This window comes from Neophocaena asiaeorientalis, unplaced genomic scaffold, assembly GCF_003031525.2.
Source record: "Neophocaena asiaeorientalis asiaeorientalis breed wild unplaced genomic scaffold, Neophocaena_asiaeorientalis_V1.1 scaffold256, whole genome shotgun sequence".
NCBI lineage: Eukaryota > Metazoa > Chordata > Mammalia > Artiodactyla > Phocoenidae > Neophocaena > Neophocaena asiaeorientalis.
In genome coordinates this window covers 3,920,325-3,940,726 of record NW_020185324.1, presented here as the reverse complement: position 1 = coordinate 3,940,726, position 20,402 = coordinate 3,920,325, and the positions used below count along the sequence as shown (strand labels likewise).

The window sequence follows — 20,402 nt, the reverse complement described above, 5'->3', positions numbered from 1 at the left end:
TTTTGTGAGGAACAAATGAGATAATATTGTATATCACTATTAATAATAGTTTTAGTAGTAGTTTAACAATAGTATATAACTAAGGAATTCTATTATTTTAAGTTACAGTGCTTTGACTACCAACACCTAAGTTTAATAATTCATTCTCTTAGTTCTGTGTACTCCACCCCAAGGGAGTCAGCATCTCTCTTGCAAATATGCTTCATTACCATAGACACTGGGAGCACGTGTGAATCTGCATCTATGCCTTCTCACCAGGGAAGACATTTAAAGTGCATACTCTGATGGTCAGTCTAGAGTTGCAAAATGTATTTTATGCATAGCTAGATCTTCTGATGTGCTGCTTACATTTATTGATATTCTAAGTTTCTATAGTTTGATTTAGTACTAGAGAGACTAGAGAAGCCTCCTATTCTAAAGACTTGTCCTAATACTGCAGCAAGATTGGAATACTGAGCTCATTTGCTCTTTCTGGCAACCAGAGTGGTGTTTAGTAAATTTCTTCCCCCAGAAATTATTACTTAGTTTAGTAGAATCTTAGTATTGGTCTGTCCTGCTGGACGCCAAGGGGAATAATGTTTAAGACAGTGTTAGAATCATGACAAAAAATGTTCCTCACTTGTAGGAAGTAGTTGTAACTTTGTTCTTTTTGACTCACAAAAATGGCTTTATATATATTTTATGTAATATCTATCAAATTTGTCATTGAGAAATCCTTATAAACTAAATCTATTCTGAGTCACATCCCTGCTACTAAAAACACTTACCCTCTTGCCTTTGGAAACTTGCTTCACCTTTTCCAGTTAGCTCCTGCTCTTTGATGTTAATCAGGTATTTTTTGGGAGATAGATGGTAGGCAGGTAGGGATGATTTATTGAACTCATTCACTCCCAATTGATTCCCTCATTTTCATATGGTCAGAAGTGCAAGAAAATGAGCCAGGACCTTAATCACTAACTACATTATTAGCCTTCATATGACTCTACTTGAAGTCCAAGTGTAGCAGTAATGTTTACACTTTCATAATAACTTCTAGTTGCCTATAGCAATCACATAGTTTTAGTAAATAATTCCTGTACATTTCATGTTTACCTCTGGCCCTGTTGAAGAAGCAGAGTTTGTGATGTTTGTTGGATTTGAATGTGCTAGAAGCATCATTTATTTACATAAAGTCTACTATGAGAAAAGTATATCCAAAAATCTGAGTGTTTCTGAAAAAAAAAAATGGGAGAGCTACATAGTTTATAAGTGAGAGAGTTAACTAACACAGGGACAGTGAGTGAATTTACAATGTAAATGAACAAATTCCTTTTTTACATAAAATGAACTCTGTCATTTCAATGAACAATATCCTGTTTTCCAACAGTTCACATTCATCACATTCTTTGAAGTGGAAGGCTACCAGTCTTAGAAGATTAAACAGGAATTTTGTAGTTATCACTGCATATCCCAGGAAGAACTTTGTAAATTAACATTAAAGATCTAGGGAAACGTCTTGTTCTTTCTCAGCAAACACAAGGAGAGACTTTAAGTAACATTTTTTTCTAACCTGTCCTGTCACTTAACCATGCTCTTTGTTCACTGTGATCTTGTGATCATAATGTATAAACATCCGGTACCTGCAAATAATTTTCAGCATTCAAAATATTTGTAGGATTCTTTGTTGGCAAGATTTATTAAAAAGTATTGTAATGTATAATTTACTTTACTTTTAACCAAGACTAAAAAAATGGCTTTAGGTTTTTGTTTTTTTTTAAAAATACTTTCTTGCTTTAATCATCCAGAATATACTAGGACTAGGCTTGCTTTTTTTTTTTTAACATCTTTATTGGGGTATAATTGCTTTACAATGGTGTGTTAGTTTCTGCTTTATAACAAAGTGAATCAGTTATACGTATACATATGTTCCCATATCTCTTGCGTCTCCCTCCCTCCCACCCTCCCTATCCCACCCCTCCAGGCGGTCACAAAGCACCGAGCTGATCTCCCTGTGCTATGCGGCTGCTTCCCACTAGCTATCTACCTTACGTTTGGTAGTGTATATATGTCCATGCCTCTCTCTCGCTTTGGGCTTTAGGTTTTTGATTTCTGTTCCCATAACCGTGCCTGTAAAGGAAATTAGTTTTCCCCTTATGCTCGTTTCTTTTGTTGCATCTTTTCTTCTAGCAACACGTACTCACACTGTACTCATTGAACTTTTTGACTTATCTTTCCTCAATCCCTTCAATTCCCTACAGTTTTACTGGTCCAGAAATATTGAATTAGTTCCGTTCCTTCTCTTTTCTCACAAGGTGGCTTTTCTAATTAACTCTCTGCTGCTACTCTGGATGTCTTACTTCCCCCCTGCCCTTTTATTAATAGCTGTTCCAGTGTAGATCCTTTTCCTTCTGCTTCACTTTTGGTCAGTCACATAGCAGCCTCTAACATAGCTGTTCTAATATCCCATGTTTTTAATCTGCTAAGAGCTCTTTCATATCTCTTGTGAGTCTATTAAAGTCATCTTAATGCAGTTTTTGACTGTTCTCAGTACTAAGGTTTGAAATGTTTTGTGCCAACCACGTGTGGAAGGAATGCTTTTATACAAGAAAGGCAATGAAGATCTTGACATAATAAAGACACTTTTACAAAGAGATTAGTATTGTTCTTAGCTGACTAATAAGCTTAACAATTATAAATGATTTCATTTACTATTGAAAAGGATTTCTGTTTTGAAGTGTGATTCATTTTATTTTTCTTGAAGCACATCCAAAACAACATATTGTATAAATTTGTCCTGAAAATCTACTAACTGATTCTGTTGAACTAGCACATTTTCCTGTGGTACCCAGTTTGTTTTGGTATTCACTCCTTTTTATAAATAATAAGAATTATAAAAATTCACAAAAATAAGCAAATGCATTTGTAATACTACATTTGAATAGTAATAGGAGGTGCTTCCATTTAAACATGTATTAGTAAGATAGTGTTAAGTTGCTTGATTCATCTAGTGTATGAATGTAAATACATTGTTGCATATATTTATACTGGGGGATATTTTTTTCCTTCAGATGCCAGAGAATGGATCAATTTCTTGTACAGAATGTTGTTATGGTTTGACTTCATTACCGCCAACATTCTGATATGTACTAGGTAGCCTTTTAGAAATTAGCCCAAGGTCCTTTTTATTAAATGAACAGTTAATTGTAGAAATTGTTGATTATTTCTGTTAATTCCACCTTTGTCCATCTCTTTTCAGTTCATATTTTCACGACTTTGTTGTTTATTAAAATTCAAGTGGTGAAAAATATTTGTTCATTCTCTTAGGAAACACTTCTGAGAATTTATCCTGGGAAAGACAATGAAATTAAGAGAAAATTAATTTCTTATAGAGTTTATTTAATCATCTCCTTCCTTTCCCCTGAGGACTTGGATAGGGTAAGCAGTAAAATGTGACAGTTTATAGATTTCATAAAGATGGATGGAAAATACAGTTATTGGGAATAGTAATGACATGCCTACAGGATGCTAGTTTCCCCATATCTTTCAGAATTGCTAACCTGAGCAGTTCCTGCACTGCAGTATGGCAAATAAAATAAAAAATAAACTTTTCATAGATAACTATTTAGTAAATATTTGAATAGAAATTAATATTTAACATAAGGACAGTATAGAATAATATTTGAACAAATTTGAACCACAGTTAATTATTTTAGGAAAGAGAAAATAGCATACAACTTCCTTTAAAATTTTTACCTTTGGTCTTTAATGATACATTAAAGGCCATTAAAAGTAATCACATCAGTTCACTTTGGAATAATAAGCATTCCTTCGTTTTTGTTTTTGCTTCTTAATGAATACACATCCACATTTAGAAGATACTATAAACTTCACAAATATTCACTGGGAATTTCCCTTGCTAGGTGCAGGGCATTATTTAATATTGAGCAATAAATATAGTGTGTTTACACTATGTTGGGTCTTTGAGAATATATCACAATATAAAAAATGCTCTATGTGTGCACTTCCATCCTGTGACTGGATTTGTAAGTCTCAATAAAGTTATTCTGTATACATAGCTCTCTTCCTGGATCCGAATAATTTTAATTTGAGGTAGAAAGCATTTCTGTGGTTCTCCAATGCACGTTTACTAATAATAGAGCCCTACTGTCCCCTCCCCCCCACAAAGGAAAGAAAATCAAATAACCCTCAACTAAAATCTAAATAAAAGACTGAAGGACCTTAACTTTTAATTGGTGAAATGAGACATGTATACATAAGGTAGTTATTTTTCCTTTCTCCTTTCTTTTTTACCCCTCTTTTACTTCCTTCACTATCATTATACCCTTGAAAGAATACTTTCTCAAACTACAGGCAATGCCATCTCTCATCACTAACTTCTTTCAAAGGCCCCTTTGGCCCAGTTTCTAATGATTAGTCGACAAACCATACTTACTGGATATTAATGAAAATAGTGTTACCTCCAAAATATGCTATAATTCAGTATTTTTAGTGTTTTTCTAGTTTCTATTTAAGTAAATAGGTCTTCTGTTTACTTCATCAGTTCCTTAACTTGGTAGATAATGCAAAGAATTATGCCCTATTTTTATGCTGTACTGTAAAGTCTCAGTGTAATCAAGAGACATATTTATATATTGATGTCCTAGATGAGTTAGCCAGCATCTATCCAGAATTCTTTTCCAAGATTCTTGACACTTTCTGAGTTTCATTTCTACTTTAATTACAGAATCTCATGATTTGAAGGAACCCTTGATGAACATTTATTGTGCATATTTATGGCTGAAGCCAAGTGGGATATAAAGATGAAAATTACACAGATGTAGAAGACAAGATTCATATTTTGAAGTATTTAAGAATGTCTCTCATTATTCAAGATGTATTATAATTATCATCTATGCCATGCTTTGTATTTATGTTTAATAGTTTTGGATTCTCATAAAAATTCTTTATGATAGAGTAGATACAATTTTTATTTTACACACAAAGAAATTATTACTTAAAGAAGTGAATTGACTATCCCAATATATAAAGAGCAAGTGTCAGCATAAAGACTTAAAAAGTTCTCCTGTTTCCAAATCAACTGAATATGCCACCACACCATATTGGCCCCCATGAAGGAAACCAATTAAGGACATTTGATTCTTTCAGTTTTTGCTTCATGTTATTTTGAAACTGTTCTTAGATGCAAAGACATATAAGATATATTATTTATTCTTGATAATTTTCTTGATGAAATTTCCCTCTTTATCTTTGGTAATATTGGTTGTCTTGAAGTCTACTTTGACTGATACTAATATAACCAGTCTTTCTTGTGATTGGTGTTTGCAAAAGCCTGTCTTTTTATATCCTTTTATTTTTAACCTGTCTTTGTATATTTAAAATGTGTTCTGGTGGAGAGTATATAGTTAGGGTTTACATTTTTACCCATTATGACAGTCAGGATTTAAACTGAGTATAATTATAGATATGGTTGCATTTAATTCTAGCTTCTTGTTATTTTCTGTTTGTTCCATTTGTTCTTCTTTTATTTCCTCTATTTCTGCCTTCTATTGGATATACTGAGTGTCTTCTAGTATTGCATTTTATCTCCTTTATTGACTATCCTATTTTTTAATATGGTGTTTATATCTTTAATTGATCACAGCCTGTGTTCAAGTAATACTACACTACTTAACATATAAGAATCTACAAAAGTGTGTTTTCCTTTCCCTCTCCCCTCTTTTGTGCTATTTTTGTCATACATACATTTCATTTCTACATATGTGGTAAGTAAACCCTGGTATACACATATTGCTATTTTTGCTTTACATAGGCAGTTACCTTTTATAGAAATTAAAAGATGAGAAAACAAACAAAAAACCCTTTACCTATGAAGTTACCATTTCTAGTGCTCCTCATTTCTTTGTATAGGTCTAGTTTTCCATCTGGTATTATTTTTCTTCAGTCCAAAGGGCTTCCTCTGTGGCTACCTTCACTGGACATCTGCTAGAGCAGGATGAATTCTCTCAGTTTTTGTCTGAGAAAGGATTTCCTCTTCATTTTTGAAGATATTTCACTGGTTGTAGGATTCTTGATTGAAATTTTCCTCTCACTGCTTTAAATACGTTGTTTGATTATCTTAGGCTTGCATTATTTTTGACTGGGAAGTTTTCAATCATTCTGATACCTGTTGCGTTGTACATAATGCGTCTGTCTTCTGTCTTGCTTAAAAATTTTTCTCCTTAATACGGGTTTTTAGCACTCTAATTATGATGCACTTTGGTGTGGTTTTCTTTTTCTATACATTGGCATATGTTAAGCTTCTTACAATGTTTATAGTTTTAATAAAATTTGGATGTTTCTACCACTTTTTCTTCAAATATATTTTCTGTTCTTCTTCTTCTGGGACTATAGTTATACTGTTTTAGACTACTTGATATTGTTCCATAGTTCATTGGTTCTCTATTCTTCATAATTTCCTTTTTTTTCTCTGTTCTTCAGATAGTTTTTACTGCTAGGTTTTCAACTTGACTTGTCTTTTCTTCTGCATTATGTAATCTGCTCTCAATTCCATTCAGCAAATTTTTCATTTCAGGTACTGTATTTTTCAACTCTACAAATTTGACTTGGTTCGTTATAGCTTCTTTTTTTCTCATCATGTTTGTGTTTTCCTTTAAATCTTAAGTGTATTTAGAACAGCTGTTTTAATGTCTCTGTCTGCCACTTCATATCTTCCATTTCTAGATTTGTTTCTATTGATTGATTTTCTTCCTGGTTATATATCACATTTTTCTGCTTCTTCATGTGTCTAATAGTTTTTTTTGAATGCTGGACATTATGGTTCTTATGGTTTTATATGTCTGGATTTTGATGTCTTCCTTTAAAAGTGTTAAATGTAGTTCTGTGTAGGCAGTTACTTGTGGATATTATCAAGGCTTTTCTTTCAGATTTGTTAGGATGGACCTGAAGTAGTCTTTATTCTAGACCTAATTTAGCCCTTCTGCTAAGGCTCGCTCTGCCCTTCTGGTGTTTCTACAGAATGCCCTAGGTGTTCAATAAGGTCATGTCACTGTGGATGGTCAGAATTTGAGCATCTCTGCCCCGCTACACACGTGCAGCTTGTATTCAACATCAGAGTCAAGGGGATCTCTGTGAACATTTCTGGATCTATATCTCTGCTTAAGTTCCTTTCTGATACTGCCGCCAAACTTCAGGTGACTCAGCTTTCCCAAATTCAGTATCTGTGTCCTCACCCCAGTGAGATCATGATGCTCTGCTTCGTTTCTCCATTCTTGCTCTGCACTCTGATTACATCTAGGTCAAAAGCTAAGATCATTATAGGGTTCACATTACTTGTTTTCCTTCTTTTAAGGAACACAATCTTACGATACATTTTGTTGAATGACTGAAAACATTGTTTTACATATTTTGTCTACTTATCTACTTGTTTAGTTGGGGGGGAGAGCATTTCCAGTAGTATTTACTCCATCATGGCCAGAAGTGGAAATCCTTCCATATATCGAGATATATATTTGATATGATAGATACAAGATATGAATTCATAAAGGATATTAGTCACATCATCTCTTCCATCTCATTTTTTAAAAATAAATTTATTTATTTATTTGTTTTTATTTTTGGCTCTGTTGTGTCTTCATTTCTGTGGGAGGGCTTTCTCTAGCCACAGAGAGTGGGGGCTACTCTTCGTTGTGGTGTGCAGGCTTCTCATTGTGGTGGCTTCTCTTGTCGCGGAGCACGGGCTCTAGGCACGTGGGCTCAGTAGTTGTGGCTGGTGGGCTCTAGAGTGCAGGCTCAGTAGTCATGGCACATGGGCTTAGTTGCTCCGCGGCATGTGGGATCTTCCCAGACCAGGGATTGAACCCGTGTCCCCTGCGTTGGCAGGTGGATTCTTAACCAGTGCACCACCAGGGAAGCCCTCTTCCATCTCATTTAATGTCGCTCAGCAAAGTAACCATTTTTAGAAGTTTGGTGTGCCTCCTTCTATTTTCCTTTACATATTTAAGTACATTTGTATGCACATGTGCCCATGTATGCAGATATATACATAAATCAAATTACACTGTAGGTATTTTTCAGCAACACCCTTTTTCACTTAGAATATGTTTTAGAGATCTTGCTATTAAAGTGTGTATCAGTCTTACTTAATCTTTTAACATCAACCATATATTCTACAGAATGGTTTCCTATATTTATTTAATTACTCTGCTTTTCACAGTCATTAAGGTTTTTCCTTCTAACTTCTTGCTCTTATAAACTGTATTTTTAAAAATAATATTGTACAGCAACTCTTCAGATGGTGAATGCTTCTGGAGAAGAAATCACAAAGATGTCAAATAGTTTGCCTGTTGCTTTCCTGAACAGTTTTTACATATTTATATTACTCCTAAATAATAAGACCCAGGGATTTTTTAAGAAATAGTTGATTTCAGATCTAGGACAGGAAATACAAGAGGTAGGTCTGGTCCATCTTATCGTAACAGAAAGCATGGGAGTTAGAGAAAGATTACTGTAGTCATGTCAAAAGACACAGGATACAGTTTGAAGGGATTATCACTGGTCAAAGATGGGACAATTTTAGGGGAAAAAAGACTGCTGTGTTTAAAAAATCAAGTACAGTATGTTCAAAAGTTAAAAATCATAAGGTTACAAGCAAAATCAAACTAAAAGCAACATTGGTCACCTTGGGGAGGGAGCTAGGGGGAAAAATCATTATTCTGAGTACTGGTAAATAATGAATCATGCATTTATCCTATTCTTCCTGTACAAACCTTATTTCAGAGTAAGCAAATACGAGTAAGAGGAATTCCTTTATAGAATTCTACTAATAAATAAAGAGGAAATAACAGAATCAGATTACCATAAGATTGCAGCCTTTTATTAATTGAAATAATCCCTCTAGAAAATGATCATCAATGACTAGTGATAACCTCAGGTAAAACATGGATAGGAAACATTATAATCAATGTATCCAGCTGACAACACCTGAACCCCCTGATCAAATAATATTGCAGAATGAGAGACAGCCAGCTGTTCTATGGCAACCTATATGATACAATAAGAAGTACACAGCTTTTTAAAAATTGAATCTATTCAAGGCCCTTGATGTAACTACTCATTTATAGGAAATACGAAGATAGAGGAATTTATTAAATGACATCTCAGGGATGCTATCAGCCAAATTTAACATTCTAGAAATTCTACTAGATAAATGATCCAGTTTTTTCAATAACTAATAGTCAAGATATAAAAAGGATGGGAAACTGTTAGAGATTAAAAGAGAAAGATAGGAAATATCAACTGGATGTAACATGTAGACCTTGTTTGGATCTGATTTGAACAAGCGAACTCTAAGAAGACATTGGAATAATTAGAGAAATTTGAACAATCACTGGGGTTTATATGATATTAAGGAATTGTTAATGTTTTATTTCTGATGTTAGTATTGTGTTCATGTTAAAAGTAGCTCTTTTCTCTTAGGAAAAAAGTGAAATATTACCAGTGAAATGATGCAAGTTCTGTACTTACTTTTAAATAATCCTGTGAGGGGCTAAAGGGGAAGGTCTAGTGACATTTATTTATCTTGGATGATGATTACATGGGGTTTATTATAGTATTTTTTCTATGTATAAGTGTTTGAACTTTTCCATTGTGAATTTCTTAATTTAAAAATACATGTAGCATTCACAAGCCAGGTGAAGAGAATTTCATAAATCATCAAAATAAGTGCGGAGCTTTCAGAATTTCACCCTAAACACTTTAAGTGTGTATGTACATATATACCTGCAAGAATGTTACAGAATTTATTTGCATAAATGCTACAGTTGATTTGGACTCAACATGCACTTATCTTGAAATTAGCATGAACCTAACAGTTTTCATCATAAAACATTCTCATGTTTATCAACACCCTAGAGAAATCTTTGAGGTAAATCTAATGCTGTATATTCATTCTATTGTATCTGCCGCTCACCAAAGTCCTAATATTTGCTTTCCAGGTGCAGCAGGTACAGACTGTGCAGCAGGTACAGCATGTCTATCCAGCTCAGGTGCAGTACGTGGAAGGAAGCGACACTGTCTATACCAATGGAGCAATGTAAGTTTATGTATGGGAGTTGTATTCATTCTCCCGCTACCTCGGTTAGAGAAAAGTAAGGTACTTTCTGACACCTTCTACTTGTCCCAAAGTGATGTTTGAGCTTAAGCCGATGTATGTTCGCTAAGAACAATGTTCACCAATAAGGTGAATTTTTATGTACGTGTTTTCTGTAAACTAATATAAAATTACTATATTAGGAGGGTTTTTTGCATTTATTAAATAGGTGCTTACTTTACATAAAAGTGCCTGGTACTCAATAAATCTTATTTTCCTGTCTGAACTTCTCCTCCCCCTAAAACTCCCAACCCATCTCCTTTGCATCAACAGTAATGTTAATTTGTACATTTATTTCATTTGAGCTTTTCAGACACTTTGGGTTAAGATTCAGGATGTTATTATAAATAAAGGGACTAATAACTATTATAAGTCACCAGGTTTGTTTTCATTTACCACAGATTTTTGTTTGCAGTCTGTTGGATCTCTAAGTTCTAAAATGAATTCAGATTCTCTCATTGACTCTTCTGTGTGCCCTAGGTTGATAACCTCTGCTTTCTTTAGTCTTACTGCACCTACTCCGTGGGTGATTTCATAGATTCCCATGACACCAACCTGTAACTCCATGAGGGCAGGGGTTTTTGTCCGGTTTTTGTTGTTGTTGTTTTCGTTCCACTGCAATAAATCTAACACCAGAAGAGTGTATGGTGTGTAGAAAATGCATTTATTGTTACCTATTATTATAACTAAACAACTTAAAATCCTGGTTTAACTATGTATTAGTTTTATAATCATGGTCAAAGTACTTAACTATTCTGAGCCTTTTTTACTCTTTCCTGGGAAGTGGGAGGGTAATTGCCTTACTCTTTCTGGATTGTTCTGAGGATTTAAGGCTATGTATGTAAAGCAACTAGCACAGGGCCTGGTATACAGTAGATGATACAAAACTGAAAACTCTTCATTGATCTTGACTGTCTCTCTTTTCTCATTGCTTTTGGTCACTGAATCTGCCTAAATCACCACTGCCTTTAAATCTCCATTACCTATAAAATAAAGTGGAACTCTCCACCTTGGCATTCTCCCCCTTCCTACCTCTCTAGCTTCATCTTCCACCTGTTCTAGGAACAACCAACTTTGTGCTTGTTTCCCCAAATACTCTCCTTTCACACCTCTGTATTTTTGGACATGTGGTTTGTTTTCTCTGCTGGAATATCATTCTCTGCCTTTTCTCTTTCCTTCCAAAACCACTATCCCCAATATAGCGTTATCTTTATAGACTAACACACCACCCCCTCCCTTGAGACGTGGACCCTGGCTCTCCTCTGTGGTTAACTTATTTGTCCCCTGTACGGTAAAGACAGCACTATACCCAGACTTCCACTACCGCATGGTGCTATGAACACTTATTTATATTTATCACACTAAGAAGAACTCTCCCTGAATGGGAACTGTTGTCATTTTATTTTATTTACATCTATTTAGGTGATTGACACATAGTAAAGGGTCAATACATTTCTGTTACTCTAGTGAATCTATAATACTTTATGTATTTTAGACACACTGAATATTTTTTGCCTCTTTGTTGTGTAAGGCCAGGGCATCCTGGAGCCTGCTTTTGGAATCTCTACCATAAATCCAAACTCCTGTTGGCATTTATCCCGAAAAAATATAGGGATGCCTGCCACTTGGTCCTTTGTGCTATCAGGGAAAATAAATGGGTTTCTAGACACTGCTAGAGGTCACTGAATTGTATTGTCGTTTCATCCTTGCCTGTGGTAGATCTGTCACAACTACCTCAGAGTAAGGTCATTATATACTCTAACTTTGTTCAAGCAGGTACCATTTCCTACCTAGTGTGTTCTCCTAGTTCAAAGATATCCTAGGTAAAGCCTTACCAGACCCCACTGGAGGGCTAAGTTATCATTCTGCCATTCCATAACATTTTATCTTACATTTATTACAGCATTCTGTCAGCTAAGAAACCAAGAAAATCTGACAAAAAGAGGTTTAAACAAATTAGGACTTTGATTTTTGTCAGGTAATAAGAAATCCAGAGGTAGCATATTGTGCAAATAACTGACACCATGTGGTACAAATATAAAATAAACCTTAATGGAGAAAATCTTACAAGCTGGCATAAATCACATCCCTCTAGTTAGACTGGATTGTACCATGGAAATTGCTCCAGTAGAAGATCTCTGGCCTCACAGAGTGCTACATATTTCTAGGGATCAGGGCAGTAGACATTAACTGGTTATGTAGTAGAAAAAAAATGGCTTTCTTATCTAGGGAGGAGTGGGTGCCTCTGAAGCTCAGTTCCATCAGCCTGTTCCTCCATTAGGATTAACTTAGACCAGCTGAGCCAGCTTAGTGCTAAGCTACCCAAAGATGACAGGAAATGAGCCTGTAGAAACATCCACAGTTGTACTTCCTCTTAGTTTGTGGCTGACATTAGTTTAGCAGCTCAAGGATATCAGGGCCAAGATTTGCTGGTACAGTAGTAAATTTGCTTTGGTTACAGCCATCATATCTGTATTCCAGATAGCAAGAAGAGGGAAGGTGGAAGAAGAGGATATGTTATATATGTTATATACGTACATATATATATATATACACACACACACACACACACACACACACACGCTTTCCCAGAAACTCCCAGCTCCATTTTGCTCATATCTCATTGGCCGTAACTGTGTAACAAAGTAGTAGTTAGGGGACTTCTGTGGTGGCACAGTGGTTAAGAATCTGCCTGCCAATGCAGGGGACACAGGTTCAAGCCCTGGTCCAGGAAGATCTCACATGCCACAGAGTAACTAAGCCTGTGCGCCACAACTACTGAGCCCACGTGTGCTGCAACTACTGAAGCCCGAGCACCTAGAGCCCATGCTCCGCAACAAGAAAAGCCACAGCAATAAGAAGCCCGCGCACCACAACGAAGAGTAGCCCCCGCTCACCGCAGCTAGAGAAAACCTGCACGCAGTAACAAAGACCCAATGCAGCCAAAAATAATTAAAAAAAAAAAAGTAGTAGCTAGCTGCAGAAGAATCTAGGAATGCAGGTTTGTAGCTTTCATGTCTATATGGTAGATGGCAGCAAGGGAAAAGGATAGTTGGCATGGGTGTTGAGAGAGTTAACTCCGTAGTATCTAGCACGGTCATTTATCATTGACCCAAGGTAGAGGAGAGTGACTACTAGTGTGTGACTTTGTGAAAGACACACAGCCTGCTTCACTTTCTTCATTTATGCAATATGGAGATAGCTTATCAAAAGTATTTTGTGTAACTTCTGAGAAATTGTAAACACTCAATAAACATTAGTTATCACTGTACAATTATGTGCTCTAGGTTTTTTAAAAAATATTTTCCTCTCCTATTTATGGTTCTGACTTCTGCATATTGCCTTGTGCCTTTTAAAACTACCCGAGGGCTGACATTAGAGTCTTCCATATAATAGGTAAATGTGAGATTGGTGAGTTCATTCATTCACAAAACCTTAGAAAATCAGCATCTCTAAAGTTGGCTCTTTAAAATTATAGGCCCCATTTAAGTGCAGAAATAATTCAAAGTAAACATCTCATGCCAACATGAATTTTCTATGGCCCGTGAAGTCAGTTGGTTAGATCATGACTAATGAGGTCTAGGTCATGAGTTCATTTGCCACAAAGTCCAATTAGTTTTGATCCAGTCTGTGTGGGCCCAGACTGCATCCTCAACGCCAGCTAATTATGTCACAAATGTGCGCCGTTGGTCAAGATAGAGAAGATGCATCTTTAAAAACCTTTCATTACAATTTCAATTTCAGTACAACTTTTGACTAGATTCTGTAGCACCATTTTCATATTTACTAAAGAAACATTGTGTTGCCATGAATTACACTCAAAATTTTAGTAGCTAGAGGAATATGAACATCTTTCTTCAAATATAACCAAAAAAAATTTTCAGCTTAAGTTATTCCAATCTTTCTGTAATTTTGTAGTGCTGACATTTAACTATGTACAATTTTTGTCTCTAAAGTTCATTTTAAAGTCTTTATACTCCCTCTTTTTATTTGATACACTTCCATGTGTGTTAGGAGAGAGTATTTCATATTCTTCTGCTCCACCATATTAAACTAATAGCCAACTAGTGTTTGGTCCCTGACTTGGATCATAGTGAGATTCCCACTTCTTTGTGATAATAAATGCTTTTTGCTAATGAAACTCGCAGAAGATAGGGATGCCGATCTTTATCATGAACCTTCAAGCACCCAGTACATGGCCCTGCAGCCTGTGCATGGTTAGTAAGTACTGGTTCACTGTTGCTCCTGTCATCAGTAGCCCCATGCCAAGTAGCCATAATGCAAGGGATCTCACTCAGGAGGTGATGATAGCCCTCACAGATATGTGACATTACTTATGAAAATGTGTAATCATTATAATTTGACAATACTAAAGTATTTACTGGTTCTCTCTATGACTATGGACGTTACTGGTAGCATAACAGGATTTAACAGTGTGAGTCAGTGAGTGAGGATGTATTTCAAGAAAACAACTGAGACTGCTTTATAGTGGTGTGTTTGAGTAGAATAGCTTTTTACTCAAGGAAGAAGGTAACCTAACTCTTGTTTCTGCTTATCATTGCTTCTGTAGGAGCCCACGTTTGTGTATTTCCTTGCAATAGTTTTCCCAAGAATATTTTTTACTGGGCTGGATCATAGTCTTGTCCATTGCTATGGATTCTTACAATTTATGGTATCTAATAATTTAGTAGATTGTAGTTAAAACAGCTGGAAAACAGTGCATACCACGTAGAGAGAGTCCAATTCAATTGAAATTTCTTGATGTAGCTGAGAAATCAATTTTTTTAAATAATGATTTTTTTCTTTCCCCCACTCCTTTTTTGACTCATACTTCCCCACTTATTCCTTTATCGTATTAGTCAAAGTGGAAATAAAGACATCATACTGTATCTTGTCCAAATTAAGAAATCTTTTTTGAAAAAACTTTTTTAATTTTAAAAAAGGATTTTCTTATATCAAGTGGTCTTTGAAGCTTATCCGCTGTTTAGAGATGATTAGTGTTTTAGAATGTCAGGGTGTTCATTGTAATGGGTATCTACTGCAATAAGACTTGACTGGTAGGAAGCATTCTCATAATCTTCCTGTTTAAATTACAGATTTCTCATCAAACCCAATAGAGAATTTACCAAACTGTGTTTCATAAAATGTCCCATTAAAAAGTCCTGTGGTTTCACAAGCAGGGAAACACTGCATGAACTTCTTTTGCGGACTCTAAATTTCTGTTAGTTTTTTTAAAGGCGCTGAGAAATCCTCTAGGAAAGAAATGTCATGTTTTAAAAACTGACCACAGAACTCTTATCTGAATAATATTTAATAACATCACATGGTATGTGATGGACGTGATACATTATTAATATATTGACATTGACTAGATTTATTCAAAATCCATTGGACTCACCTTTATTTGAAAATCATATAAGTAGTGCGTTTTCTGAAGCCATCCAATTATCCTTTCCATGTGCTTTTTAAATAATTAATAAAAAACCTTAATAGGGATACTCTTCAAGTTTCTATTTTGTCTTTCAGTGAAATAGTAAGTTTTAGGATTTTGCAGGTAAAATTATGCTTTATTATTATCATTTAAATGTTCTCTACTTAGAAGAAATGGTTGTATGGTATTTCTGTAACTGAGATGAAGAGGCTACTTTCTTTATGCTTCTACTGATATATACGTTCAAATCGGTGTAGGATCTGGTTAATGAATCCACTTGCCGCTTGGATTTCAGTAAATATATGGCTGATTACTTAGAAAGCTCTTGGAGAGAGAACTACCATTTTGTGTAAAAAAGAGCACTGAGGTCCTCTACATTTAGAGAAGAGCCTGTTTCATTCATCTCCAAAAATGGAAGGATATTTTTTTTTAGGTTTATTTTTTGTTGTTATTCAATTTTATTTTATTATATTTATTTTTTTAAATTTTTATTGGAGTATAGTTGATTTACAATGTTGTGTTATTTTCAGGTGTACAGCAAAGTGAATCAGTTATAAATATACATATATCCACTCTTTTTTAGATTCTTTTTCCATATAGGCTATTACAGAGTATTGAGTAGAGTTCCCTGTGCTATATATAGTAGGTCCTTATTAGTTACCTATTTTATATATAGTAGTGTGTATATGTCAATCCCAGTCTTCCAATTTATCCCTCCCCTCCTTACTCCCTGGTAACCATAAGTTTGTTTTCTACATCTGTAACTATTTCTGTTTTGTAGATAATTTTATTTGTACCCTTTTTTTAGATTCCACATATAAGCAATATCATGATATTTGTCTTTCTCTGTCTGACTTAGACTGACTTCACTCAGTATGACAATCTCTAGGTCTATCCACGTTGCTGCAAATGGCATTATTTCGTTCTTTTTTATGGCTAACATTCCATTGCATATGTGTACTGCATCTTCTTTATCCATTCTTCTGTCGATGGACATTCAGATTGCTTCCATGTCCTGGCTATTGTAAATAGTGCTGCAATGAACATCTTTTCAAATTATGGTTTTCTCTGGATATATGCCAAGGAGTGGGATTGCTGGATCATTTGGTAGCTCTAGTTTTAGTTTCTTAAGGAACCTCAGTACCATTCTCCACAGTGGCTGTACCAGTTTACATTGCCACTACCACTGCACCACCAGGGAAGCCCGCCCATTTTTTGATTGGGTTGTTTGTTTTTTTGATATTGAGTTTCGTGAGCTGTTTGTATATTTTGGAGATTAGTCCCTTGTTGGTTGCTTCGTTTGCAAATATTTTCTTCCATTCTGAGGGTTGTCTTTTGTTTTGTTTATGGTTTCCTTTGCTGTGCAAAAGCTTTTAAGTTTAATTAGGTCCCATTTGTTTATTTTGGCCAGAAAGTTCAGAGATAAACCCACACATCCGTGGTCACCTAATCTATAACAAAGGAGGCAAGAATATACAATGGAGAAAAGAGAGTCTCTTCAACAAGTGGTGCTGGGAAAACTGGACAGCTACATGTAAAAGAATGAAATTAGGTCACTCCCTAACACCATGCACAAAAATAAACTCAAAATGAATTAAAGACCTAAATGTAAACCCGGATACTGTAAAACTCTTAGAGGAAAACATAGGCAGAACACTCTGACATAAATCACAGCAAGATGTTTTTCAATCTGCCTCCTAGAGTAATGGAAGGCTTTCAAATATGGCTTCTCAGAATATCAGAGTTGTGAAGGTCATGGAGATCATTTATTCTAATCTTTCCACTTTACAGGTGGGTAAACTGAGGCCCAGAGAGGTGCAATAATTTGTACCTCTAGTTAGGTAGTATTTAGAGTTCCTATTTTCTGACCTTCAACACATGTTCCTTTCCAGTGATCTGTAGGTAAAGGTCTTTTGATCATGAATTATTTGGAGGTTTGGGGGGAAGGGTTGGCCAATCACAAAAAAAATTTTTAGTAAATTTTATACATTATGCTATTGTATTATTGTATATCTTATTGTAGATAATAAACTCGTGGACTTTTTTATGACTGATGACTCTTTAAGACTAAGAGTCTGTTGTTCGTATGAATCATTGTATGTTTTTTTTAAACCCATCTTATACTTTTATAGTTAAATTTATTTTGTGAATATAGGATGTTCTTTGGATATTCATTAAATGTATAGAAAAGTCCGTATTTACTAATTTTTCAACATGAAATGTTATAGTTAAACAGCTTCCAGAAGAAAGCGCTATTACTTGACTGCCCTGGCTGTATTCCTTTTTAATATTTCTCAGTCGTAGAATTAGTTGATGCACATTAAGGGCAATTTGCTCTGTGATATTTTCATATCCAGTAGCATAATGTCCAGAATAATTCTGCATGATAACACTTGGAAAAGTTTAGACCTTTAAATTTTCTCTTCCTCTCCTCCTCCCTCCTTTTTTTTTTTTTTAAAAAAAGGTGAAAATAAAGGAAATCCACATGTGCCTTTTTAGGTTTAGAACCAACCTGTGTTATTTTCTTAAATGAACTTCAGAGACCCAAGTTCAAGTATCATTTTTCCTGCTGACTACAGTATAACATCAGGCAAATAACACATTTGCACCTAGATTTCCTAATTTGTGAAATGGGGATTAATAGTTAAAAGCATTGGTTACTAACCAGGTCAGGTTCAGGATGGGGAGGGTGTAATAAGAGCAGGAAATGGGGTTATTTGTATTGTCTGAAAAAACATACTCACTTTTAGTATAGTTACTCTTATAAAACTAACTGCAAAAGAAGTTAAACTTAGAAAAATCTCTGCTTGAACAAATATTTGGAAGCTAGAGTGAGAACTCTTTGTTTGGGAGTATGCATTGGAAGAGGCTGGGAAACACTGTATTGTGCTTCACAAGAGACTACAGTCTTGTAGATCCCCCAGCTATACAGAGAGTTGAAGGCTGGTTCACAAGCGTTGAGCTTTGTAATGGCCAGAAGGTTTTGGAGGGGACAAATCCAACAAATCTTAGTCTGGCCCTCAGAAGGAGTCAGACGAATAGACTCGCCTCCAGGGAATGCTCTGAGGTCCCAAACTGCCTGAGTCCAGCAGTGCGCCTAACTTTGGGTATGGGGCATACCACCTGTTTGCCTGGACTTAGCACCTGGGTTGGCCTCAACAACATACACACATGCTTTAGCTGCATTTATCCATTTTTGAAAGTCCCACTTGACAACATATCCATCTCTAACAAGTACCTGGTTTCTCTGTCCCTTTGTAGTGAATCCTCTTAGGATTGACCTCGTATTCTTCATTCTCTTCCAAGCTGGCTTTTTTCTCCACATTACAATGAAGTTGCTGTTATCAAAGGCATTGAAGACCTCCATTTGCTAAACCTAATAGACATTCTTCTAGATTAACTTTTCTAAATCTCTAGCAATCAACTAGTCAGCCACTCTATCCTTGATTCTTTGTCTTCTTTGACTTTACATTCTTCTGTTTTCTTCCTCTGTTATTGGATCCTCCTCAGTCTTATTATTGGCCAGTTTTTCTGTGCCCTAAGTTTCCTTATTGTTTCTAACAGAGACATTTCTTCCACAACACTTACGACTATCTGTCATTCTCCACTATCTACTTTTAACTTATCTAATATCTGTCTTTTCCCCACTAGAATGTAACTGTCACATGGGCCCAGTACCTTGTTTGTTTGCTCCCCACTCTCTCTCTCATACCTACAACAGTCGTATGTGATAGGTGCTCAATCTGTATGTGTTGAATGAATTGAATAAAGAATAGCATTTGATGACAGGTGAGACACAGGAGCAGATTACTTGGTAGTTTTAAATATACAAGGAAAAATGAATGGAACTGAATTGAGACGCTGCTAACATAGTATTAACACACCTTTTTTTTCTTTTTCAGTTTTTTTTTTTTAGTACAATTTTTTTGAGCTTATGTGTATGTATATGGTTGCTCAGTTCTTCCTTTCTTTTTTTTCTCATGTATACAATACAGTATTATTAACTATAGTCACTAAGCTGTACATTAGATCCCCAGAACTTATTCATCTTGTAACCCAAAGTTTTTACCCTTTGACCAATATCTCCCCATTTCTCCCACCTCCCAGCCCCTGTGCCATTCTGCTCTCTGTTTCAATGAATTTGATTTTTTTTTAAATTGGAGTATAGTTGCTTTACAGTGTTGTGTTAGTTTCTGCTGTACAACGAAGTGAATCAGCTGTATGTATACATATATCCCCTCCCTCTTGGACCTCCCTCCCACCCCCCCATCCCCATTCCACCCCTCTAGGTCACCACAGGGCACCAAGCTGAGCTCCCTGCACTATACAGCAGGTTCCCACTAGCTGTCTGTTTTACACATGGTAGTGTATTTATGTCAACCCCAATTTCTCACTTCATCCCACCCCCCACGACCCTCTGCCCCTGTGTCCACGCGTTCATTCTCTACATCTGCGTCTCTGTTCCTGCCCTGCAAATAGGTTCGTCTGTACCATTTTTCTAAATTCCAAATATATGCGTTAATAAACGATATTTGTTTTTCTCTTTCTGACTTGCTCCACCAATGAGTTTGATTTTTAATATTCCACATATAAGTGATATCATACAATACTTGTCTTTCTCTATCTGACTTACTTCACTTAGCATAATGCCCTCAAGGTGCATCCATGTTGTTGCAAATGGCTGAATAAGAAGTAAGTGTTGGAGAGAATGTGGAGAAAAAGAAACTCTTGTGCACGATTGGTGGGAATGTAAGTTAGTACAGGCATTATGAAAAACACTATGGAAGTGCTTCAAAAAATTAAAAATAGAACTACCATATGATC

General features: G+C 35.6%; 1 protein-coding gene across 6 annotated transcripts in view; it reads left to right on the top strand.

Moving 5' to 3' along the window:
* The window catches only part of RFX3 (regulatory factor X3), a 284,844-nt gene that overhangs the window by 160,879 nt on the left and 103,563 nt on the right, over positions 1-20,402 (top strand). For all 6 annotated transcript variants that reach the window (XM_024734283.1, XM_024734289.1, XM_024734284.1 and 3 more), the window contains exon 3: positions 9,993-10,090. In XM_024734283.1, coding sequence (XP_024590051.1) covers positions 9,993-10,090 — 98 coding nt within the window. The remainder of the gene's footprint in view (positions 1-9,992; positions 10,091-20,402) is intronic.